General features: G+C 53.3%; 1 protein-coding gene across 2 annotated transcripts in view; it reads right to left on the bottom strand.

Annotated features, from left to right (window-relative positions):
- Positions 1-956: 956 nt before the first annotated feature.
- The window catches only part of Trappc10 (trafficking protein particle complex 10), a 48,797-nt gene continuing 24,073 nt past the window's right edge, over positions 957-25,680 (bottom strand). For both annotated transcript variants that reach the window (XM_010636456.1, XM_010636454.2), the window contains 16 exons: positions 20,462-20,608; positions 20,021-20,135; positions 19,370-19,446; positions 18,549-18,640; positions 17,532-17,672; positions 17,008-17,120; positions 14,276-14,790; positions 13,284-13,425; positions 12,231-12,389; positions 11,488-11,717; positions 10,492-10,592; positions 9,202-9,328; positions 8,048-8,218; positions 6,066-6,243; positions 4,152-4,346; positions 957-3,581 (listed from right to left, as the gene is read on the bottom strand). In XM_010636456.1, the coding sequence (XP_010634758.1) occupies positions 3,343-3,581; positions 4,152-4,346; positions 6,066-6,243; positions 8,048-8,218; positions 9,202-9,328; positions 10,492-10,592; positions 11,488-11,717; positions 12,231-12,389; positions 13,284-13,425; positions 14,276-14,790; positions 17,008-17,120; positions 17,532-17,672; positions 18,549-18,640; positions 19,370-19,446; positions 20,021-20,135; positions 20,462-20,608 (2,742 nt within the window). In that variant the 3' untranslated portion in view covers positions 957-3,342. The remainder of the gene's footprint in view (positions 3,582-4,151; positions 4,347-6,065; positions 6,244-8,047; positions 8,219-9,201; positions 9,329-10,491; positions 10,593-11,487; positions 11,718-12,230; positions 12,390-13,283; positions 13,426-14,275; positions 14,791-17,007; positions 17,121-17,531; positions 17,673-18,548; positions 18,641-19,369; positions 19,447-20,020; positions 20,136-20,461; positions 20,609-25,680) is intronic.

Below are 25,680 nucleotides of genomic sequence, written 5' to 3'. Positions count from 1 at the left end.
AAGCTGCTCCGCCCCCGTACACGGCATGCCACGCCTCGGGGCGGAGCCTCATCGCGCCCACCCCGCCCACTTAGGCGGGGCTCTGTGTCCAGGGCCCTTGCACAGGGAGAAGCAGAGGCGAGGCAGCGGCCCTTGGGCCAGTGCCCGCCGCCTGCACAGCTCTTGATGGCCAAGGGCCCAAGAAGCACAAGGCTCCCGAACTAGGGCAAGATCAGGGCTTCCCACGCGCCAGAAAGTCCGTAGGAACGAAGGCCCAGGGGTCACAGGTGTAGTTCCTGCGGGTCACTCACGGAGTAGGAAATGATGAAAAATCCCCACTTATCTCAGTCAGCAGTCCACGCCAGAGACTCAAGAACAAGGTTAAAGGGGGAAACGCGAACAAACCTTTAACTCACACTGTCATTGTGAAAGAATCAGGTTCAGAAGGAGTTTCTTCTTAAAATGTGTATTTTCAGAATTATGTTTACATTTTAAACAACCTCCACACAGCGGTTTTAGTCTAACATTATATTACAGAATAGTGTGAGAAATGACTTTCCATAGTAAACCATGAAAATGGAAGTAACACCTTGAGCCCACTGGTCACCTTCCCAGTCACAGAAGCCCCCATAGTAAATCGTAATGACGCTGGAGGCTCTTACAGCCCGGATTCGGACGAGGACACTCAGAGAAAGGGACATGTTCAAGAAAAGTAAAATGTAAAATCATGTAAGATTTAAAGTTCACAGTTGAAAGTACAACAGACCAGCCTGGTAACTGGTTAGTTCTTTTATTAAAAGGGACACCACTTTTCATCTTAGATACAAATCTGGTATGTTTAATTTCCTTTTATTGTGTGTGTGTGTGTGTGTGTGTGTGTATTGTTTTTTTTTTTGTAACACGGATTGAACTCAGGACCTTGCACTTGTGAAGCAGGCAGCAGAACCACCAATCTAACTCCCTGACCTTAATTTCCTTTTAAAATTTAACCTTGGGCCAGGGATTTAAGCTCAGTGGTTCTGCCACCTGCCTTGCGAGCACAAAATTTAACCTTATTTTACACCCTAAAGAAAAAGTGAATGGAGCCTCATGCATATGTGGCCTACTCTACGAGACGCCCACTCACCTAGGACTAATACTCGAATCTGACTGCTTCAGGCTGGGTAAATGGAAGTTGTTCTCAGACCAAACACTCCCCACCTTAGAACCAGAGGAATTATCCTTTAATCACAGGAAGCCCCATGAAGTTCACAAAAATTATAACCGATCCTCTTTTCCATTGCTTATATTTTACACATTCTACAGGTTCCCTGTAGCAGAGCTGCATATTCTGTTTTCAACATACACATTGCATCCCTGGCTTCTCAACTTTTCAACACTCACCACACCAGAGTCATCGAAACCAGCCCCTCTCAGTTACAAAGCCTCACAGCAAACGCCCAGGGACAGCCTCTTCCCTGTTATGCTGTGACTGTTAACGCGAGGACTTCTAACTTTTTAGTGACATTCTTTTATCTTAAGGGGAAAGGGCAGAAGCATTTATCTTAGTTTACCAAAGAGCGCTAATTGGGGAAAGGAATCTGGGACAGTTCTGATTTCACTGAGTTTCCAGATAAGAAGCGACCATATACATTTTGGATTTCCCCCTTGTTTTATTCCAAATCTATACCATTAGAAAATCGTATCTTCAGAGAGCTCAGATACTAGAAAACCAGAGTGGTGACTAAACCCCCGTCCTGCACTGCCATCAGGCCGCCCTGCGCTGGCTCCACGCTGACAGCGATGGTACACTTCTACCGGCCACAACTGCAGAGACCGCCTGCTTCACAGCACTGCCGGGCGTGCACCGCCCTGACAGCGGAGACCTTATTTCTGGGACCCTAAACTCTTACTGGTCTCAAGTTCTAATTTGCCTAAGCAGGTGGGCCACATTTATTAGCTTACCACATAAGGAAGATAAACTTCCAAAAGTTTAAACCCATGGAGAATTCTCTTCCTTACGCAGTTTCCCAATTTCTAGAAATAAAAGCGCCACAGGGAAGATCACACCACCTTTATTTATGGGATGAGGCGAAGGCCGACAGTACTGACAAGGACTCGGTCATTGCAGCCGTGCTTCTGGCTCCTACACCTGGGCTGGGCTGTCCCCCACTGCATCTGCTCATGTTCACCTGGTCAAGCTGAGCTCCAAGCACACTGTGTCAGTGAACCCAGAGCACTCAATTCCCATGTACAAAAATACATTGCTTTGCAGAGCCAGAAAAGGGCCAATACATACAACACTTATTTACAAACTGTGACTTTTACACCAATAAAAACACATTTATTTTGTCCTTGATTTTTGGTGCAACTTAAACATTACATCAGTTAGTCTGTACTTTTAAAAATAATAAATCAACCATATGTACAATTAAATTTTACAACCGAAAGTGAATGAGCCTGTTGGTGTGATCTGACTGCCACCGAGTGGCCCAGTCCCCACGGCCGGCCTAGGACACACGAGGATCCCTTACTCCTTACCTCACGGGAGTTTCAGCTAAGACCTCAGGTGCAAAAGAAAGATGCGGATTACACGGCTACAATTACACGAACAGACGTTAAAGATGAGAGAAAAGCAAACAACATATCAACCCCGCCTACATAATGACAATTAAAATAAATATATGTTTAACTCCAATTGCATATGATATCCGGTCAACACTGGGGAACACGGGACCAGAAACATTTACACCCACACCCTTCCAGTGCTGCGCTGCCTCTCCCGCCCAGCCTAGGCCCTCTCAAGTACCTTGAGCACAGCTCCAGCCTGCAGCTCCCTGGTCAGCTGACTGTCCTCCCGAGGCACAGAAGGGGTCACACTCCCTCCAGACCCACTGCACCCCTCCTGCTGGCCCTGAAAGGCGCTACGCGTTACTAAGGGAAGCTTGGTGATCAGAAGACGCCCAGCTTCTCCCAGGCGGTCCAGGGTTGGGCAGCACACAGGCATCACAGGAAGCCAGCGGGGCCTGCCAAGCGCGGCCAGAAAGATAAGGCTTCCTTGCAGAGCCGGCAGACGGGGCTGCGTGGAGACTGGAGACAGTCCTGCAGCAGTGTGAGGGTGGAGGAGCGGGATACGGAGCAGAGCGGTCAGACACCAGCACAGGGATGGGGTGAGAGAAGAACGAGGGTCCTGTGCCACAGACAACATGAGGGATACACTATCTCCGCCGACCGGCTGCACCGCGCCGCTCCCTGGTACCTGTGAGGCCAAGCAGGGATGCCGAGTCTGGTTAGAGCTAGTGTGTCATGACGAGAACGATCCAGTCACTGTCCCTAAAGTGCAATCATAGCAGTCTGTGGTGCCAGAGGACCACAGCGCTCCTGTCATGTCACGCTGATTTCCAGGACGTGGTCGTCTTGGCCGGGGATGACCAGGATCTGCGTGCCCGTGCTGGAGTTGAAGACCTGGCCGGTGGGGAGCGCCTGCAGCCGGGGCATGGGCAGGCCCTTGTGCTCGCCACTGGCGGCTGAGTGCGCGCTGCCTCTACTCCGCACACTGCTGCAGTCCAGCTGGTCGTCTGGGTGCTTGTCCACCGACAGGCTGTCATTCTCAATCCAGCTGTCTGCAGAACACGCACATCACTCCTGTTACCCCCAGTGGACTTCTGCAAGCACGTCCCCCCAGGCCCTGCCCGTAAGGGCATCTCACATGGAGACGCGGCCCTCAGAGTGCACGCCACGGCAGCGACGACAGGCTAGGTGTCGGGTCAGTCCCCGGCAGGTGAGTAAGTCTCCTGTCTGCACCACACAGCACGCGGCTCTCCTGTGGGTCTGCCTTAGGAGTGGTGTACTCAGGACGGAGCTAGAGCAACATCTGTGTGGTCAATCGCCCTTGGGACCTGAACTCTGACCTCCTGGGCTGCTGACCCATAGTCTCACGTCTTGGTCCCTCAGCCCCACAACAGTGCCCTGCGCTGCCCGCATTCTGTGGATGTGGTGATTTGCGTTTCGGAATCCCAGCACACCTAGCTGTGTGTGTGCCTGTGCGGGGAGCTAGGCACCATGAGAGGACGGCGCCCGGCCACATTCCGGGACAGCAGCAAGTCGGGCCTGGTGAGCACGCCCCAGCCCAGGACGCCCCCAGCCCACACAGGTCGGTCAGGAAGCGTGGCCCGGTTCCTCTGGGTCCTTACCGGCATCCAGCTGGGAGGAGTGTGCAGAGTGGTGAGGGAGGTACTTAAACAGCCGGACGTCAGGAAGAGGGAGGTAGCCCGCGAAGAGAGGCATCACCTCCATGTGCACTCGGTGAGTGGCCTGGGCGGCCACAGGCATGGAGATAACACCACAGCTCTTCCCACACACTGCCCAGTTGCTGGTGTTGTCGACCACTGAAAGGAGGAGCAGCGGCCATTCAGCATGCACCAGATGCGGCACCTGCCGGGAGCCCAGCTGGGAGCGTGTGTGTCCAGTGCGACGTACACATGCTTCACTGAGGGGGATACAGCACTCTGGGCGCGTCTACCCTGGACCACACTGAGCAACACAGAGAGCCAGGCTCACGGTGACCCCTGCACGCTGTCAGAGCAGAGACTGCTAGAGACCCAGGAGCGTCCCTCACAAAGCAGTCACAGCAGCCAACGCTGTCCAGTTCAGGGCAGTGAACACCTCACTGCCCTGGGACGTGTTTGTACGCCCAAGAAGATGCAGGTGCAGGGGAAGGGACCATGTGCCCAGCCCAGCCCCTGGCACAGCAGGGTGACCGACCACCACCCGGAGCCTGGCCTCTGCGGTTGTCCTGGCCTGGCGCAGGGCTCTGTCACCTGTGTGGACTCGGGGATCCAGCAGTGCCAGTGCCCAGTTGGAGCTCTGTCACCTCCTGAGCCCTTACCACCTCTGATATCCCTCTTGGTGACAGGGTCCCTCGAATGGCACCCTCCCTCCTCGCTGTGCCCCTTCTAAGACCTCACGTGTTTCCTCGTAGAGGCCCCGGGCACAGGTCTGGCGTCCCCACAGCACTGCTGCCCATTGCAGCAGGACAGCGTCTCAGGGCGCAGATGCATGCTGCTATGGGCTGGACTCTGCCTGGAGCAATGACTAACACTGTGGATCATCAGTCTCAGCTGACATATATTTTCTTATAAATGAATGGTGTGAGGCTGTCACCTCAAAGAAAATAACCAGGAAGTATTTGTTGCCAAGGATCCACTCGGACTTTAAACAAAAACTTGAATTTTGGAAAACTTGCATTTGTATCACCAGCCTGATGGACCCCAGCACCCACAGACCCCATGATGGGCTCCAGCAATGTGACTTTGGGACCCTGAAACGACACGTCAGCATCAGGAAGAGCCACCTAACTCGGGAATTACATTTTCCAAATAACCAAGTGCACAGTCTTACACAGCCATGCTTGGCAAAGATCCACTGGGAGCGTGGGATGGGCCAAAGGATGCAATGAAGCACGTGTCCAGTCTGTCCAGGGATGAGGACCGTGCACAGTAACCAGCCTGTCAGGCCCCACAGCACGGTCCCGGAGTCCCCACAGCTATGGGAAAGGCTGTGAAAATGTCTCCCCTTTGCCAGCCACCACCTGCTCAAGGCCGGAGCGCCGTCGTGCACTTCAGCCGAGGAAACACACCCTCTAGATGCAGAGCAGGTGCGGCCGGGATGACGTTCATTTCCCTTCTGCTGGCTGACTTAAGAAAGATGCGAAGGATGCAAAACACCCACTGTTTTGTTTTGGGGAGTCGTTTTCACTAACGCTGTCATACGATGAGTCTATTGCTGTGGTTGTCAGTAATAAGCATGTGGATTGTGAACTGTGTAAGAACAGTGGACTGGAGCAGCCAGGAGGAAGAGGCCAGGGAAGACCAAGGAGAGAGAGCCCCAGACGGGAGGATGGGCGACAGTGGGGCAGTGGAGCCCAGCCTGCCTCAGGAGCAATGGCCGGGTCCTGGCTCGGGCCGAGGAGGCCCAGACGCTCCTGGATGAGCATGCCAGGCGGCTCTGTGGACATGGAGGTCACTCTGTGGTGAGCCTGCCGGACAAGCACTGAGTGCTCCGGAAGGTCTCCTGGCACTGCACTCGGAAGGATCACACACACCCACCTTCGTACATGAGCTTTGTGCAGAAGTACTCGTCGGACTCCGTCAGCGCCTCGTCCCTGTCCACCTCCAGCAGGTCAGCGAGCCGTGTGATGGACACCTCCAAAGAGCAGAGCGAGCCGGTCCTGCAGTGTTCCACACCTGCGGGCGGCAGCACCTCCGCCTTCACGGTGTACAGGGTCTGGGGAGGGGCACACGAGCTCACACACAGGAGCCCGGAGGCTGCCGTGACCTCACACTGCCCTCATGCCCCAGGGCCTTCCGACCTTCTTTTAAACCAGGGACCTGCTATAGCACGAGACCACGACTGTGCCGGTGACACGCAGCCTCTTACAGCATTCAGCGACACAGACAGCCGTGGCGTATTGACCTTGTGCTTCTTTTGCTCCCTCTATGCAGCTGCGTTTCTGCATCTGCCCCGGGTATTCTACAGCAAATTCCAGATAGCCTGCCCCTTCACCCGTGTCCGCGACTCACTACCACAACGTATGGGCATTTTCTCACCAAAGCACCAGGCCACTATCAACACCTGAGAACACCAACAAATTCCTCTGTACCCTCTGGGCAGTCCGCAGCTGACTCTCCAAGGTCAGCCTCTCAGCAGCTCTCCTACAGCCCGCCGTGGGGAGCCGCAGCGGAGTGCTTGGGACCTGGACTGTCTGCAAGAGCAGCCAAGGTCACATTTGTCTTGGGGCTCAGAGGAGACCCTGAAGTGAGTGGTGATGGTGGCCGCCTGCTCTGAAGTCTGACCCTAGCACAAAGGCTACTGCTCAGGACTGGAGCAGCTGGAGGAGGAGCTGGCTCCTGTGGGGGTTCCGGTCGGTGACTAGAAATGATCTGCCGAAACAAGCCCTCATAGCTACGGCCACCATACTGCGCGGTGGCCTGTCTGGCACACAGTATAAGGACACCTGATGAGCCACCTGACAGACAGAGGGGCCACAGATGCCATCAACCTCCACAGACGCTAACTCATGGTCGTCAGAGCTCAGATGCAAACTCTAAGACTGTACAACTCTTACAAGAGAACAGAGGAGGAAACCCTGGGAGGAGACAATGATTGCTCAGATCTAAAAACAAAAGTCCAAGCAATACAAGAGGAAGTAACGAGATTTTACCAAAAACTAGAAATTTCTGCACTTCAAAGGACACCATAAAGAAACAGAACGGCAGAAAACATTTCCCATTACTTAGGCAGTATCATGAGGAACTGAGGCCAAGGATGCATAAAGAGCTTAAGAGTCCACTTATAGAAAACCAAACTGCCCCATTTAAAAACGAGTGACGGTCATGAACAGGTGTCTTCCCGAAGAGGACACACACCGGGCCATGAGCCATGACGCGATGTCACCGTCGCTGCCCACATGGGCGGGTTGCAAAACCCAGGGGACAGCGCTCGGCAGCTGCCAGGCTGCTGTCGCAGACAGCAGAGACCAGTGCAGTGAGCACAGGGCACCTCAGCTTACACAGAGCTACAGAAATCCTTTCTGTTTTGGTCTGATGAGGGAAAAACTGCCAGGACAGTGACAGCGACACGGGCCAACCAACCAGGTCACCACGCACAGAGCCCTCAGCACCTCCAGACTCCCTGCTCACTGCTGCCCCTCACCAGCAAGGACACACTGTCACACTGATTATGCTATGAGCTAGGGCTACCCCCTGCTCAGTGCCTGCCAAGACTGCACTCACCCCGGCTCTCCCACGCCGCACGACGGCCACTCCCCACCACTGCCGGTGCTGCATTTAGAAGACAAAGGCCCTGCCTGCGTGGGAGCTAGCACTGAGATGAAACTGTGCCAAGTGGCTTCCAGGAAGAATTCCGTCAGGGTGAGAATGAGCACAGGCCCCTCAGCTGTCACCAAGAAGGACCCAGCTACCAGACTCCCACGACTGTCCATGTGAGACGCTAGAATACAAAGACCACGGTGCCACCTTTCCTTTCCCCTCACAACCACACATCGCACCCCAGGTGACCCACTACGTACAAAGAAGTTCTCCACTTGGAATTCGTACGTGTAGGGCTTCAGGGAGATGGACAGCTGCTCTGCAGAGGCCGGGGAGAAGCCCATGGAGAACTGGCAGCGCAGGGCAGGGGGAGGCTCCTGTGTCCACTTCAACTCCCACACGAAAAACACTGACTGCTTGCTGTGGATGTGCTGCAAAGAGAGCTGCTGTCACTGCGACACTCTCCAGGGCCAGATGGGAGCAGGCAGCCCTCTTCCCTCCAAGTGAAAGCGTGTGCCACGCTGTGTGTGCCCTGCAGTCCTGCAGCACCGGCCACTGCCCAGTGCCATCGCCCCACCTGGCCCCGCACAGATGGCACACCACCTGAAAACAGTGCCAGTGTCCCAGAATGCACAGCCTCATGGCAGTGTGACTATGAAGAGAGGCTTCGGGAATATTCCTCAGTCCCCAGTATGTCCCATACACATTACCAGAAGGGGCTGTAACTGATATCGTCACATTCATGCCCATCGTCTTCTACTTAACACGAAAGTGACTTAGAACTAGCACAGTCAGACGCGTAACCTGAATGTGACTAATGCAGAGTCCTCATGCAGAGGATTGGGACAGGCTCAGGTAAGATGTGAAAACAGTCGAGTACTAGCAGGAAAGCCTTCTGAAAATGCTGAGAACAGACATCCACTAAGAAGCCTCATACCCTGTGAATATTTGGCATTTACTTGCAAAAGCACACACAGAAAAGGGGCAGGAAAGGCCAGGGCGGGAACCAGATATGCTCTGGCGAGCCTCTGTGTGGAGGCTGCCCCCACCACCAAGGGTGGGCAGCGACCACAGAGCTGCCCCACACCCAGGACGCTTTCCTGTAACAGACAGGGGGACCAGTATCCATATCTGGGGTTCACAGGAAAGTCCCGCATGAGCCCGAGTTTGGATAAAACAGTGCAGAGTACGCCATGTGTGAGACTAAGTTCTTCTAAAAGCAACAGATCAGTCTCCTAACATATCTGCTGCACCCCTCAGCCAAGCACAGCCCACTTAGTACATCAGTGACATACCATGCGCGCATCACAGCAAGCACCACACTGGCTCAGGCCTGCCTGATGCATACAAGCTCTTGCGGGTCAGCAAACTCTGTGGCTGGGGTCCTGCTGCACTGGGCCCTAGAGGTGCTTACCTGCAGGGACGGTGCATTCAGCGGAGTCAGGTGCAGGTCGGCGGCACCTCCAGTATCTACAAGGTGACTCTCTGCCAGCTGGAAGTCAAGCTCTGACAAGTTCTGGACACAAACCTGCACGTATTTCCTAAAGGAGAGATGCAAAACCTGATTTTGAATGTGAGAACCTCATTAAACTACCTCAACTTTGTTAGGGAGTCCTTCACTGACGAGGGGACCACAAAAGAAACACAGTAAAATAATTCTGCTTTTGATTTCAAATATAAAAGTGCCCAAGAGACCCACATCTTTTTAAAAGAAGCTGCTCCCACGGGAAAGGGGATAAGAGGGCGTCCCACTTCTGAAGCAATGCCATTGGGGCACAACGTGTGGACCTCCCTCATCAGGCAGCAGGCCACAGTGTCTTTTGCAGAAGGACAAGGGCACTCGTCCTCAGCGCAGGTCAGGATTGGTTACCAAGAAACCAAGTCAGCTCTGATACCACAGAGCTGTGAAAATGAGTCTTTAAGGAAAAATATTTTCTTAGAGGTTTTTAGCCACTACTAACTACAGCTCCCCTGCCATGATTTGAAGGAAAGAGCCATCGCTGGTGTAATGCTCTACTCAGCATGTGGTCTGAACATTTCTGCTTCCTGCTTTCCCAGGGATCACTGAGGAAGCAAGGCAGGCTGGGTCCTGACAGCGGTCGGTGTTGGTGGCATCACTCAGGGTAGCGTTCCGCTGCGTGCTGGGCTGAGTCACTTCCACACACGGCTGTCAACGACCAAGCGGGCCAACCAAGCCTCCACAGCAGGGCTCTCGGCTGGGGACCGCAGGGTCTGGAGGGCAGGCTGTGGCCTGGCATCAGGGGGCACCCAGCAGTGCTACTCAGCCCCTCCAGTCAAGGACAGCCCCCACAGCAAAGACTCGGTAGGTCCCAAATGGCAGCGATGGGCAGACCCTTCTCCAGAGGCAACTGTGCTGACGGTGAGACCCGAGCAGGGGAGGCAAGGCAGCAACGGATTCCAGGAGGCCGTGGAGACGTCAGACAGCGAGCAGCCTGCCAACATGGCAACGGCCTAATATGCACAGAAGGGGCAAATACAGGCGAGCGACCACACAGGGACCTGGACGGACCCCAGATCAACTGTCCAGTGTCGCTGGTGGGACAGGAAAACCGAGCATGAACTGGTGCTTCAAGACACCAGGGAACCACTATGAATTACCAGGCCAAGCCACTGCGGTTATGTAAGAAAGCATCCTAATTACCACAAAGGCCAGCAGCACAGCAGGGAAAGCGGCGCCTGATACCTGGTTCCGGCAGACAGCAGGGAGTGCGTGGTCCTGAAGGGCATACTGAACGTCAGCGCAATGACTGTGGAGTAGATTGACCATGGGCAATCGATGGACAACTGTGGGGACAGAGAGGGGACACACGCTCAGCCTATGAACTCTGCAGTGGCTGCTGAGGTCTAGACATTTCATTATGGCTGCCTGTCCACTGTTCACAAAGTAGAATTCTTCTAATCGTGCACAAACGAGAAGTGCGAAGCTACGTACACAGACAAAATCAGGACAGAACGGGCAGGTGGCCATGTGCCACCAGACTGGCCTCGATGGCACCACAGCACGCGGAGTCCAAATGGAACAGGCGCAAAGGCACAGGACAGGCCACCTCCACACCCCAGAGGGCAGAGGCCATCTAAGCACTCCCGCCTTGACGCCGAGCTCCTGGTGGAGAACAGGCCACGTGGGGGCATGTGTGGACAAGGTGGTGATTCCCTGAAGGGCACAGAGGGCACTGCACTTGGCTTCCCTCCCTCTGCGGAACAAATGACCACGCCGATACAGAATACCTGTGTGGGACGCAGGTGCCTCCTGCCACGCTAGGTGTCACCAACGGCTCCCGAGGCACTGCGTGAGAGTGGGCGGGGATGTCCTCCCACTCCTCTGGGCCTGGACACAGCCCTCACCCACGGGCGCCGGCCCGTCCGACATGCCCTGCCTCTTTGGAGAGCCTGGACCTGGGCCCGCACCTACTGCTCTCCCCAGGGTGAGCGAAGATGTCGGCCACATACAAAGGCCAGGGTCTTGCCACAGAGCACTGGACACCGGCCACACACAGCCTGCCGCAGGGCTTCTTGGGCGACACCCTCACCCCACGAAGCACCAGCTAGGCTCCCCCAGCTCTGGCCCAGAACTTCCAAGGAGCACTGTCACCCAAGCTGGGGGACAGGACACTATCCTTCTGGAGCGGCCCCTCAGCAGTGCCTCTCACCACACTCCTCAGCGTGCTGCCCTCACTACCTTGTGGTCGGTGGTGACCATGCAGGGGCCCGCCCTCTGTCTGTCCTTCTGCTTCCTGGGCGGCTCCGGTGTCCCTGGCGTGTCACTCTCCCTGCTAGATGCTGGAGCCAATGGCAGGGACAGAACCTCCAGCTCAAACTCGATCACATGGTAAGCAGGCGTGGCAGGCAGCCCGATGCTCGTGACTTTGTCAGAGGACTGGACCTGGAGCACTGCACTGGAGGACTCTTCTGCAGGACAGAAAGCATGAATCACACATATCCCTTCCCTTCTCAAGAGCAGGCTCCTGCTGTCCCGTACCCACAGAGGACCGGGTAGAGGCAGGCACAGAGCAGGCCAGGCTAGGGAAAGCCAGAAATGGCACAGTGGGCAAGCTGGCGGGCTGGGAGCCACTGTTACGGTAGAGACCTCAGGGCACCGGCCCAGAGGAAGACAAGGGGCTCCCCTTCCGCCAGTACAGCTCAGGACCAGGCAACCACAGTCTCGCAGGGGCCCGTGGAGTGCAGGCCGGCTGCCCCCGGTGTCCCCATCAGGATCGGCACCACCCATGGACACAATGCAGGCAGTCTACTCCCACCAAAACAAATGCCCAGCTCAGGGCCAGGTTCGTCTGCCTGTGAGCTCAGATGCCGCCTTCACATGTGGACACAGGAAGTGTCGGGACAGGCTAAGTGGGTGGAAGGGGGCTCCCAGTATATGGCCACACCCTGAGCCCGCCTTCACCACCCCTGCCTGCACAGTACCTCTGGAGTTAGAGTAGATCACAGCACTGTTCTCTCCCTGACACAGGACCAGCATGGCCTCCACGTTGCTGAGCTGCAGGCTGTCCCCATTCTTCACTGTGTAGTGGCCAGTGGTGACAGTGAATCTGACCTTCTGAGGAATGCCAGCCAAAAGGCTATCTAAAGGGAACAAGGCCGCCGTCAGGGCCTGTGCTGAGAGCAAGAGGGCCCTGTCTTCTCCTGAATGAGATCTGCTCTTCTGGGCACTCCAGGACCTGCCTCGGTCTCCACCGCTGCAAACTGCTCATGTGGGTGGCACCGTGCACAAATTCACGGCCTGGCTCGGGAACACAGCAGCAGGGATGGTACCACTCACCCAGCTAGACATGAGGGCAGCAGGCGCTGCAGCCTCTGTGAACCCTGGCCTGGGGAGGTAGAAGCAGGCCCAAGACAGGAAAAGGAAAGGAACAGAGACCAGTTAGGTGGGCCAAGGCCAGGGAAGACAGGGACCAAGAGGGCTGGGGAGCGGCACTGCGGGAGCAGAGCGGAGCCCCACCACAGAGCCCCCTGCAGGTCGGATCACTCCAGAGGCAACTGCTGTGGCTGCAGCTCTTACCCTAGCACAAGGTGATAGAGAGACAAGGAGAACGGGGGAATCAGCAGGAACAAACACCAAGCAAGCGCGCTGTTCCCAGCCTCAACAGTGGCGACTCTCCCTCCCTAGTGCTGAGAGGTCTCCAACAGACCGAACACCAGCTTGGAATTTTGGAACTGAGCAAAAGGATGCAGCTCTGAACTCTCAAGTGTGATGCCGGAGGTCCAGTATTACTCGGCACACTTGAGCAGGAGCCTCTGCCCAGAGCAGGGAACGAACCCAGCTCTGATCTGGAGCCTCTGACGCAGCTCCAGCAGGAAACCAAAGCCTCCCGCCTGCAGCAGCCCCCACTGACTTTCTTCTCAAGACACACCAGAGTCAGCAATGACAGGAGCCCCAGGTGGCTCCGTCCTGCGAGCCGGGAGCCTCCAAGACGGTGTCCCCACCACTCTCCCTGCGGGGCCCTGGGCGCCACTCACCAGCCAGTGGCTCCACGTGCAGCTGCGGCTCCTGAGAATAGACGTCGTACTGCACGATGGGATAGATGTGCGGAAGCACGAACCACACAGGGCCCACCGTGGCGCACAGCTGCCGGAGGGTGTACGTCCCCGGCTCCTTGGCCTAGGGTCAGAGGCAGGCGCTAGGAAAGATGGCAACTTCTCTGTGGCTCGAGCATCCCTCAGCAGGGCCAGGCCATCTGCTTTTCCCTCCCAGTCTCCACCCTGTGCGCCCACGTGTGCTCCTGAGAATGGTGGGGCCAGAAGCCCCGAATCTCAGTCACGGACGCTTCCGTCCAACCTGAGGCTCCGAAGAGGGTGTTTGCGGAAAGGAGCCGTGGTGGCATCTGCTGTGTGGGCACACAGGGGACCTCGGCAGATGCACGGCCTGCTCAGTTGGGCAAGGCGGGCCCAAAGGTGAGTACACAGGTTCCACTTCATCAGAGGAAAGCAGGGCAGAGGTGGCCAGAGGCAACTGTGCTTCTGGGGATTAGACCCAGGGCCTTTGCATTGAGATACATCCCTCGTCCTGTTTTTATTTTATTTTTTGGAGGTAGGGTCTCACTAAGTTATCCAAGATGGGCTTAAACTTGCAATCCTCCTGCCTTAGCTTCCCAGAGCACTGGGCACCGTGCTCAGCCAGAGGCCATTGTTTTAATACTGATATAGCCAAAAAAAGGGAAACAGCTCAGTGACTGCACCATCTTCTTTAAAATCTCATGTTAGCCAATGATGATGGTGACAGGTTCACAAGGCAAACCGCTACTGGATCCAGTCAACTAAAAAGCAAGCTGAATCTGATCTGCATAAAGAACTTCAGTCAAAACCAATCAATGGCCAAAACACCATATATACAAAAGACTGAAAATTTTCAGCTTTTTTCATTAACAATGGACAAAACTACAGTGAGCCAGACATCAGGCCCCAGCTGAGCCTTCTCCACCAACCTGAGCTGCCCTCCAGAGCCGACTGACCTGAGTCCTGAACGCCACCCTGTTGGCCCCGGGCTCCAGCGTCACACCGCTGCACCTCAGTACGTGGGCCCCGTCCTCCAGGGCCACCCCCGAGGGCCCCTCAAGGGAAGAGCCGCTCTCCTGCCTGCGCAGCAGCATGTGGACGTTTCTGCAGATGATGCCCGTGGTGTTCAGGGCATTGTCAGAAGGGCTGCGCTCGAACATCTCCGCCAGCTCCAGCGCGGGCAAGCTGCTCTGGGCCGGGGGGAGCGGGGAGACCTCGGCAGGGAAGTGGATGATCCCGTTGGGCGTCTTGTGCTTGGTCAGCCACTCAGCAGTCTTCCGGTAGCTGTTCTTCTCGATGCTGAAGTGAACGTTGATGGCGATCTGGTCTACACACACGGGAACCGGCATCTGGCTGCACACAGTCATCTCCAGGGACAAGGTGCCGCCCGCGTGGACCACAGCGTTGGGAGGGTCGAAGTGCAGGTCCCGCAGCTGTGCGAAGGAGTGCATGGGCAGCACCACCTTGTGACCTGGAACACAGACTGCGTGTGCTGCCCAGGCCACCACCTGCAGCAAGGTGGTACCCTCACCCTGCCCTTGGTCCAAGCAAGGGCAATGTTGGGGAGCGGGGTGGGAGCTGGAAAGCTTCCTGCCTCCTGCCACCATCACAGTCCAAGAGGGACTTCGTCAACAGGAAAATATAGATGAATGCACAGACAACTCAGGGAAATTACGAAAACAACAGAAACTGGTATGGCAAACTTAACACATATCAACTAACTCCTTGAGCTTAATATAAACCCTGTGAACAGCAGACTGTCTGGGGTCCCCACACTTTTCTGCCTACTTAAGTGTCTCCTGAAACGATGCCAGGAGCCCCACTGTGCACCCAGAAGTAGGTCGGGGTGTCCACTGGTCCATGTAAACAGCCAGTGAGGCTCTGACCCAGGACCAGAAGCAGCCAGCTCTGTGGTCACTGTGGGTGGGTGAGGAGAAGCCACCACACTATGGCCTTCTGATCTCCTTTCCAGAAGCACTTGGCTTGGTGAGGGAAAAGCAGACTGCAAAATGGACTGGTGAGCATTTCCTAGCCATTCATCAACTAAAGGAGGGCTGGAGCACAGCTCAGTGGTAGAGTACATGCTTAGCATGCACAAAGCCCTGGGTCCAGCCCCAGCACTACAGAAAAGGAAAAAGAAAACAACGGATCACGAACTAAAGAAGACTGGCCACAACTGACACCATAAGCGCAGAGAGGAGCAGTAAACAGGGATGGATTACGGGACTCACAGAGACGCCACTGAATGCTGGCACAACCGTAGCTCTGCCATCTGCCACACAAGCAAGCGGCAGGTGTGGCTGCGGTGCCAACAGTCCATTCAGGCACATTAAGGAGCCAACAGACCTCTGCGCTGCCCCGAGGAACCTGTCCAGCCGGCCCTCTTCGAGGGGCCCCATCAAAGTCAAGTCCATACAAACCCGGAGCCACAGCTTCTGGAAAATTTGCTTTCACACAGTCAGCACTGCCACGACCAGACCGAGTTTCTAGCAAATGCACAAAGACCTGACCCCACTCCAGATGGTGTACAGAGACGGGCTGTCCTTACAGGGACAGCCACCAGGGGGAGTGCTCTCTTCTCCCTGGGCATGGGACACGGTGACCAGGAAGAGGCCTCTCTAGAACCTGAGCCTCAGAGGAAAGCCCCGCCACAGTGTTTGTTCCGCCAGCCACAGCAGAGTGACACGCACTACACAGGCAAGTGCTCTTCTCAGTAAACCAAGCGCGAGGAGCTACACTATACAATAATTTAACTTTGTCACACTGCATTATCATCAAGTGTGTATGTCAGAGTGCTCGGCCTGAACCTAAGCCTTCCTGAGCTCACTTCTCTTCAGATCTCCTCCAGGAAATACTGACAGATGGGAGCAAATTCGGCCACACGCCCACAGTGGGCGAGCCCTGAGAACCCACGACGACAGTCTGCGTGGGTCCTGAGCATGCAGCTCAGGTGTCCCAGGGACAGGCAGCTGGCGGCCAGTGGCGCTGGGGAGGGGAGCAGGGGCTTCTTTCTGGGGTGATGGATGGCGGTGGGTACACACAGTGGAATATGCTAAGAGCCACTGCATGCACTCTTCAGTGGGGGTCATGACAGGTGGGCTCTACCTCAGTGAAGCTGACAGGTTTAAAAAGTCAGTGCTGTTAAAAAAAAAGACAAGCTGTTCTGGATGAGGAGAGAACTGACATATAACAACCAAATGCAGTATGAAAGTCCCTTGTTGGCCTCTACTAAAAAAAACTTTCTAGAAACATTTTTTGAGATGATTAGGGAAATTTGAATATGGACCTCTTGGAAAGTGATAGAAAAACCCCATGAACTCCTTAGGAGCCAGGAGACCATCCAAACTTATTTCTAGAAGATGTATGCTAGCTGTTTGGGGGGTAGCGTTTCCTTGAAGTTCAGTAAAAAGAGAAAGGTAGAAGAGAAAGAGATACACGCTTGCTACACACAAAAGTGATCAGAGTGTTAATTTTGGTCTCCAGGTAGCTTTGTATTATTATTTTTCTGCAGTTTGTGAAAATGTCCACAATTAAGGTTTTAGGTTTTCTTTTTTTTTGAGACAGGGTCTCACCGTAGTTCAGGCTGGCCTTGAACTCACTATGTTTTCCAGGCTGGCCTTGAACTTGCAGCAATCTCCCTGGCTCAGCCTCCCGAGCACTCACAATGAAGTGGAAGCACTAGACTCACCCGGGCTGTCCACAGGCCACCCGGCAAAGCTGAGTAGCTCCTGGCAAAAGTACTTCCGCTCTTCCTCAGTCAGGTGATGATCGCTGGCCAGAAGGCTGCTGGTCTGCAGGTAGCTGCACAGAGTTAAGGGCCCTGGAGGGAGAACCTTGCACGCTGCGACAAAAGGGCTCCCTAATCCTCCCCCAACCCCAGCCTTCAAAGGGTGGCCAAAGTGCTTTTCATTTTTAGTTACTACAAAGTCAAACTTAGATTTATAAAATATGGGCTGGGGATTTAGCTCAGTGGTTCCACTGCCTACCTCGTAAGCTCAAGGTCCTGAGTTCGCTCCCCAGTACCAAAAACAAACAAACAAACCAAAATAAAAAACAAAATATTAATGAAGCATTTTCACATCCCACATGGTACACATAACGTAGGATTTTCTCCTCAATATGAGGCATTATTAAATATTCAACGGTGAACAATGCTGCTATAAAAACAGAAATCCATTTTCCTACTTGGTGAATACTGGCAGTAAAGGATACTTCTCTACCTGCCCAAGGTGTTTCTGGCACTCAGCGAGTTGCTTCCGGGTGTGCGTGACAGGCAGGGCCCAGCCCTCAGCCAGGTAGTTTTTCAAAGCTCCCTGAAGGTAGCTCTCTGCCTTCTGGGGAGACCTTTTCCTCCTGGCAATAGCAACAACCAAGAGGAGTGCTCATTAGGGCTGGGAAGCGTGATGCTTGAGTTCTTCTGCAGCCCTCCAGTCACACCCACTTAGAACTGGATACCCTACGTGATCTGGGAATTCTTCCCAGCAACCCACGTCCCTCCAGACATCTTCTTCTTTCAGGTTTCATCTACCTAAATTACCTTATTATAGATTTTAAGAGCTCATTTCAAACACTCATTGTTTTTTGAGAAAATGTTAACAAATATCTTTTCCCATGTAGTTTACATCTTTTCAGTTCTTTGAAACAGTAAACACTGCTAGTCAAGCTCTCTTCTCTCCAACAGGCTGCTTTTATAGAACAAATGCTGAAAGTAAGCTAAGCTTCAGGTCCTTCTCTCTGGTAGCAAACTCCAGTGAAGTCTGCATATTACTTGGACATACCCTACAGCAACCCCTAGACCGCTCTCCCACCCCAGCCTCACCCCCACCCACGCCTCACAAGTATCCAGCACACCAGGCTGCTTCTCACCTGCCTTGATGGTTACTACCCTGCCGAGAAGCACATCAGCCACTGGAGAAACCCCACCCACATTCAACTGAACTTGACCTCAGAACACTCTCAACCCTTCCTCAGGACAGACTCGCAGTATTTGGAGTATAAGTTAAACTTAATTAAATACGAAAACTTCAAAGCCCACTATCAGTTATTAAAGGTAACTGAAAACTCTCAATTTGGGTTTCCTAAAGTTTTTTAAAATCATGACTAGTTCAGACTCTACATTTTTTTCAAACCACATATTTATGTACACTTTACATAAACTCTGTACATACATCTTCTCTTGCTGTGTGTGTGAAATGTTTAAAATACAATGAAAAGTTCAAGATCAATTACATGTAAAATTCTGCCAGATCTTTTCCAACAAACTTGGCAGACCGAATCCTCCCAATACTCGTATACATTTCAATGGTAGCATGAGACAAATCCTGTGAAAAAGCGGGGGAAAGGCAGAATTATGGACTTGAATTTTTAACACTAGATAGTTCTTAATTTACACAAAGAGGAAGCAAAAGCTGTCATTAGCATAACATTCTTGACATCTGTTTTTGTGTTGTTTTTCTGCAGTAAGTAATCTCCACGGAGCCAGAGATTTGTGAGGATATCATGAAGCACATTAGCAAGAGAAACCCCTGAACTCGCTCAGCATAGAATACAAAACTATTCAGAGCACCTCCGCACGCAGGTGCTGGGACATTTTCCCCACTGACTGTGGGACAGGGACCCCACTCCAGCACACTCTGGAGCACTCTCTGTGGGACGCAGCCTGGCAGCTGCGTTCAGTCCCCACAACTCTCCCCACACTCCCTAACCTGACGTTTTCAACATATGGTGCCACAGCCCCACGCAAATCCACAAGGTCCCCTCCTTCCAAGTTAAAGAACTCATGTTCCTCTCTTCTAGCTCTTGAAGGGGCAAACCCACTTTGAACACAGTTATAAGCACTCAAAGATGCACGTGCTTAACTGTGGCACGGGGCACTAATAAGTGATGAACAACTTGCCCGTCTCTGTCCACAACTCCCCAGGGTACCCAAGAACCTAGCAAGGCCCTGGAAGGGGTGCCAGTGCACGCCAAGTCAAAGGCCCTGCAGAAGAGCAAAGCCTCCTGGAGGCAGAGCTGCTCCCAGGCCTATGGAGAAGGCTCGCAACACTTACTAAGTAGTGCTTCTCAAAAGCTTCCACCGACGACAGCGCTTCCTTGAGTTTCTTGTACGGACTCTGAGCTGTGCTGACTTTAAGAGAAAGAAGAGGCCTCATTCACCCACAGCAGCACAGCCACTGGGCTATCACCTTCAAATACTACAGGAAACAACCTCAACTGTTTTTTTTTTTTGGTACAGGGGATTGAACTCAGGACCTTGTGCTTGCGAGGCAGGCAGAGGAACTGCTGAGCTAAATCCCTGACCCTTCTTTCTGGGTTTTTGTTTTTTTGTTTTTTTTGGCAGTATCGGGGATTGAACCCAGGGGTTTTGTACTGAGCTACATATCCAGACTTTTTAAAAAAATTTTTATATCTTCAGACAGAGTCTTATTATGTTACTCAGTCAAGGCTCAAGCCTGTGATCCTCTTGCCTCAGCCTCCCAGGATTCTGATATTACAGGTGTGCACCAACATACCTGGCTCTCATCTCAATCCTGGAGAAATTTCAAACAAAGCTACACCAACAGAAACTACATTATTATGTCTACGTTGTCCAATTATTGTATTTGTAAAATGCTTTAAATCCATCACACAATACTTTTTCTGAGCACTGAGACCAAACTTTTCAGAAATCCAGTCCTTCCATGCTTCAGCAACAGCGGTACCTGTTTCAGGTCGCTCGGCTCCTAGACCTGCCAAAAGGTCAACTGTCCTGTTCAGATCTTCGGAGTCAGGTCCTTTTTCTGACACGAGTCCACACAGGTAGCCCAAAGACTTTAACTGTTGAGGTAAACCCAAACTTCAGTTACTTTGCCACAAGAGTCAGCAGAGAACTCATGAATTTAAATATAAACATTCAAATCCGGCCCTGCAGTCCCTGTTGCACATGCCCACGAGCATGGCTGGGCCTGCTGACCCGCCTGGCCTGGCGGGGAGCCCCTCGCACAGCAGTTCAGTGTGTGCTACCCACAAGTGAACCAGAAGCAGCAGGAGCCACAACCTCTACGGGAACATCCAGACGTGCTGCAAGGTCACAGGTGCCATGCCTCCTGTCACACAGTCACGGGGGAGGGGGGAGGAGAGAGCTCCCTCAAGGCAGCAGGTACCTTTTCTGTGGCATAGCTCCACAGCCCCACCGTGTGCGCGATGTTGGAGTCTATCTGCGCCCGGTCACAGCAGCCTTCTATCCTCTGCAGCACCTCCAGACAGCTCAGAAACACCCAGCAGTCCAGTGCGCCCGGCGGGACCAAGACCTGTGCAGCAAAGTGCAAGCAGTGAGGACAGGCCATGTGCTCCAGGGGAGCACTCGACACCCAGCCCTCAGCAGCCCGTGCCCGAACGCGACCCGGTCCCCACAGGACAGAAGGGGTCCATGTGCATCTTTGAAGTGCACATCTGTGAGAAGAGTGACTCAGCACAGAGACCGCTTACAGTTGCATAATCTGAACCTGATCCAGAAAAAGCAGCCTACAAGAAGACCAGCTCTCACTGCCATGCGACAGCTGCTCACATCGTTGCCTGCTCGGACGGGGTGCGAAGGCCTGGGTGACCACGTGGGTGCACTTCAGACAGACCGCGTTCAATGCAGAAAGGAAGGCGGGGAGCCAGGGAGCCTTCACAGCACCGAGGAATGACAGCTGATCTAGATGTGCCCAGGGGTGCACGCCTGACCAAGGATGCCTGATGCCCAGGTACATGAAAGACCAAAGTGCCTCTATACTGGCCTAAAACTAAACTTTAGCTGTGCAGCCCCCACCCCAGGCTATTAACCGTGCTTTCTGCCTCTGTAATCTCACTTGCTCACATCCTGCAGATTAGATCAAATGACTGCAAAGCGCCCTAACAGCAGTAAAGCCTTATCTAAAACAAACAGACCCTGAAGAGGGCCACTACCCTAACTCATCCAGACAAGCCCAGGGTTACATGCTTGTTCAGCCCTGTAAAGACCCTGCTTCTTTGTGATTCGGGGCTCCACTTCCTTTGAGAGTGGGGTCCACACGCATAAATAAACTTCTCCTAGTCCTCTAGATTTTCTGTCTCTGTGCTGGCTATTCTCATTTGGTCTAACAGCTCGCGCTGGAGTGCTCATGAACAAATACAGAAATGTCCGAGATTCGCCCCAGGAGTGTCCCAGCTGGTGACGGACACTCAAAGTTCATAGGACTCTCCTCTCTAGCTCTGCATATATCCCAGCTTTCCATTTAAGACAAAAAAGTTACATCATCAGAGATGTAGAAGCACCTCCTGATCAGACTGCTGTGGGAGTACTTGCTCGTGGTCTGCCTACCATCTTTATCCCACCGTCATCGGCAGCCTGCTCCTACAGTGAATGGCAATGCCAGCGTTTCCCTGGTGGCACCAACTGCACCATGTGCTCATGACCCGCATCTTGGTTTTGGTGAACTACAAGTACCTGATACCAGTCAAGGCAGCGACGAGAGCGGGCTCACATCAGTGGACAAGCAAAGGATGCCTTGTGCTGACAATGGACTCTCAGGAGGTCTGGCTGGAAATACTCCACGCACCAATAAAGAAAAGGGTCAGGGCCCACTGAACCAGAGTGCCCTCGATGCTCCCGAGAGAGTAAACAGCCCAATCTTTGAAAGACACGATAAACTGCTTACATACCCTGAGAAAACATCAGCCCAGGAAAAACGCAGAGAGCAAGGCAGCACTGCCATCATTCCTCAAAATGGGATGGGTGGGGCCTCTTCTGAGACACCTGATCCTGATGCCACGAAGCCTTTGTGAACATGCCACTCTCCTGCATACAGGCTGAGGACAAAAAGACCTCGTGGGAAAACAGGAGGCTCATACAGAGCTGGACACAGCACCCTGGGCTAACACCCCCAACCCTAACCCTGACCTAACACAGACAGACCCAGGGAGGGCCAGACAGCACAGAGAGCGTGGAGGCCGGTGGCAAGGTGCCCGGGTGGCAGGCATGACAGGCAAGGCAACCAGTGGCACCCCGTCAGAGCCTGCACCCACAGTTCACAACGGCCAGCACAGATGTTTCCGAGGAGCAAGTACCACTCAGGAAGTGGAACTGAAATGGAAAGGAACAAAGGACAGAGCAGAGACTGAGGTCTCGAGGCTCAGGGGCTAAGGCCCGCCCCTCCTGCTAAACCCTCGAAGGTCACTGTGCCCGGAGGATGAACAGCTGCGACTCGGCTGCCTGAACCTGCCTATCTCCCTATGTCTTAAAGATAAACAGTAAGAAAAGCAAAATAAGCAACCTCCACCTCCCCGCCCTTTACTAAGGTCTGCTTCTGGAAAACTGCTTGCTCCCCGTCCTGACTAGAGAACAGATAAATACGAGAACAAACTTAGAAACGGGGCTCAGACTCTGGAAGGGGACTTCCGCTGGGCCTGCTACCAGCGAATAAACCTGACTTCCCTTCAGTCCTCTGAGCGCCGCTCTCTTCCTGTCTGCCCGCCCTCCGAGGGCCACTTCAGAACAACACACAGCAGCGGCCTTTTTGGAGGTCAAAACAGTCAAATTAAGGCTCCAATTCAACCTCCAGCTGGGAGATGGGTCATCCCCGAGCTGACACACACAAGGAACAGACTCAGGCTTTATTCTATCGGCTCAAAGCCAGGGCTGCCCAGAAAGCTCCAACTCTGGGAACACATGGCTCAGACCCATCACAAGCTGGCGCCACTCCGGCTTCCGCGAGTCCTTCTCAGGGACTGTTTGCGGAGTCTTGCAGCTTCCTTCCTCCCAGGACACCAGTCTGCGCTCACATGTGCTATGTGGTGATGTCCAGTGGCATCTATGGCACCTCGGTGTCACTTGCCTCTCATCTCATGTTACTATGAATTGTGCGTCCACCTGGCCCCCAAACAGACCCCGAGGGAATCACCAGGGCGTGGGGTCCCAGCCCTGCTCCACACATTCCAGGGCCTACCAGAGGCAGACCGCAGGGCAGATCACCTGAGACCCCAGATATTTTAATTAAACAAATTTAGTGAATATATAATTATAGTAATAACTTTTCACTGCTTTAGGGGCACAAACCCTCCATTCGACACTCGATGAATTCTTACATGTGTAATCCCCGCCTAAGGAATAAGATGCTTTCCTTTCCTGGAAGGCTCCTTGGCTCCTTTCCTCCTTTCCCGACTGCCTGACAGCGTCACGCTCGGCTTCTGGCCCAGCGTGTCCATGACCCCTTATGAACAGGCCCCCATTACCCACCCCTGTTGATGGTGCCAGCCAGCTGCTCCACCGTGGGGAGCCCTCACAGGCCCAGAAGCACCCCAACTCCTCCGGCTGCAGCAGCCTCTGGCTTATGCCTCTTGCCCAGGCCAGGCCAGGCAGACAAGAAGGAGCCACCCCTGCAGGAGGTTCACTGCCTCCTCTGACAGCCGCTCCCCACACAAGGCCAGCGCAAGGAGCAGCTGCTGGAAATGGCCTCACCACGGGGGCTGGCAGTCCCGCAGCCTCTACCAACCAAGTGGACTTAGAGCTGTGGTGCGTAGGAACCACGGCTGCTCTGGTCCAAGGAAACAGCTGGAAACACACTAACGCCAGACCCTCAGATCAGTTCCCAAGCCTGCAGGACGTTCCTACTTATATCTCAAGGCTCACTGTTTCTTGGGCACACAGATATCTAGGATCTAGGGGCAGATCCTGCCTTCATGGATGTGCTGGTGACACATGTGGGACTGTCATGTCCTTAGAAATGTGTTCACCTTATGATCACAGATACTCTGCCACGTTACCTTTCAGAACACTCTTTTTATGATAATCTCATGTCTCAGGTCGAAACCTCAGCAAGAACTACTTCTATCTGTGGTGAAGATGAGGACTTTTTACATGTGGGTACCTAGCAGGCTCAGCAGCACTTACTCACTGAAGAAATTCTCAAATCCATTCACTTAAATCTACCCAGTATCGGTCAGCTTTCCCATCAATGAGATCGAATACCTGGCACCACAATGTAAGGGAGGAAATGGTTTATTTCCTTGTGGTTTCAGTGGATTCAGACCAAAATGAGTTGGCGCCAAGGCAGGAACTCACAGAGATGCTTTACAAAGGAGTGCTGCTTGCCTCATGGTGGTCAGGAAGCAGAGCAGGGGAACAATCCAGAAAAGAAGGGGCCAGGGGTCCATATAGAAGCCAATGTCACAGCCCCATGACCCACCCAGACACACCAGAAGTGTGCCTCACTAAAGCCCTCAGTAGCTCCCAAGCCAGGTAACACTCAAGCTTAACTGTCTCATTTTACCTCTTGTTAACTAAACTCCCACAACACCCACACACATCTCCCTGAACTCTGCTTAATCAAGATTCTTCTCTGCCTAGCATAACTAGCCTGCATAAAATCAAACACACAATCCCTTCCCCAAAGTCTAAACAGCCTCAGCACAGCTAAAAAGTCTAAGTCAAAATCTCTGAGACTCAAGTCAAATGCAAGTGAACCCCTGTAAAAATAAAAAACAAGTTACATAACCCCAAGGTACACTGGCACCAGGTAAGCATTCTCATTTCAGAAGGGAGGAGTAGGGGGATGGAAAAGAGTAGGACCAAAGCAAGACTGAAACCCAGCAGGGCAACATTGAGTCCTATAGGTCCTCATCTGGCATCCAGGACATGCGGCAGCAAAGTGAGTTCCAGAGGGCTTAGGCGGCCCCACACCCACTGTCTTGCTGGTTGTAGCTGAGGTGGCTTCTCTCTTGGGGGATTCTACTCACTGCCTATAGCCTTTCTTGGCAGACATTCCATATCCCAGGCAACTCTGACTTCCTGGGGCCTCGACTGTACCTCTGACTTCATTACTACCACTTCATCCGCCCACCTCTTGAGGGCATAAGGTCTGCCTTCCAGGCCTTCCTCTGAAATCTGGGCAGAAGCCTCTGTGACCCCACAGCTCTTGCACCCTACATTCCTGAACAACCAGTATCACCCGGACAATACCAAGGCCCATCACCAGCTTAAACATTAGCCTGGCCCCCTTGGACCATGGCTGCCATGGCCTCTGAATACTGTGAAATGAATCTTAGGTAACCAGTTACCTAGGAGGACCTTCTGGAGCAAGGAACCCAGGGACTCTTTTCAAATGAAAGGTTTACACTTTTGCACTCTAGAACCAGCAATGGGACAGGTCATGCTGATACCTGAGATGCCCGCAAGACATCTTTCTTTTTGTCCTTGTACAAAGTACTTGACTTCTTTATAATGGTACTAATTTCTTCAACAAACACACCACATTTGGCCTCAACTCTATACATGGTTCTTCTGGAGCCAAATATTTAGTTTTTGAAATACTTCTGCTTTGCTTTTTAATCTTAATTTTTTTTTTCTTTTTTTTTTTTTTTT

The sequence above is a fragment of the Fukomys damarensis genome, unplaced genomic scaffold (assembly GCF_012274545.1).
Source record: "Fukomys damarensis isolate Sample0158 unplaced genomic scaffold, DMR_v1.0_HiC HiC_scaffold_24, whole genome shotgun sequence".
NCBI classification, from domain to species: Eukaryota; Metazoa; Chordata; class Mammalia; order Rodentia; family Bathyergidae; genus Fukomys; species Fukomys damarensis.
Note: the sequence above shows the minus strand (reverse complement) of the source record. Positions and strands in the feature narration are given on the sequence as shown.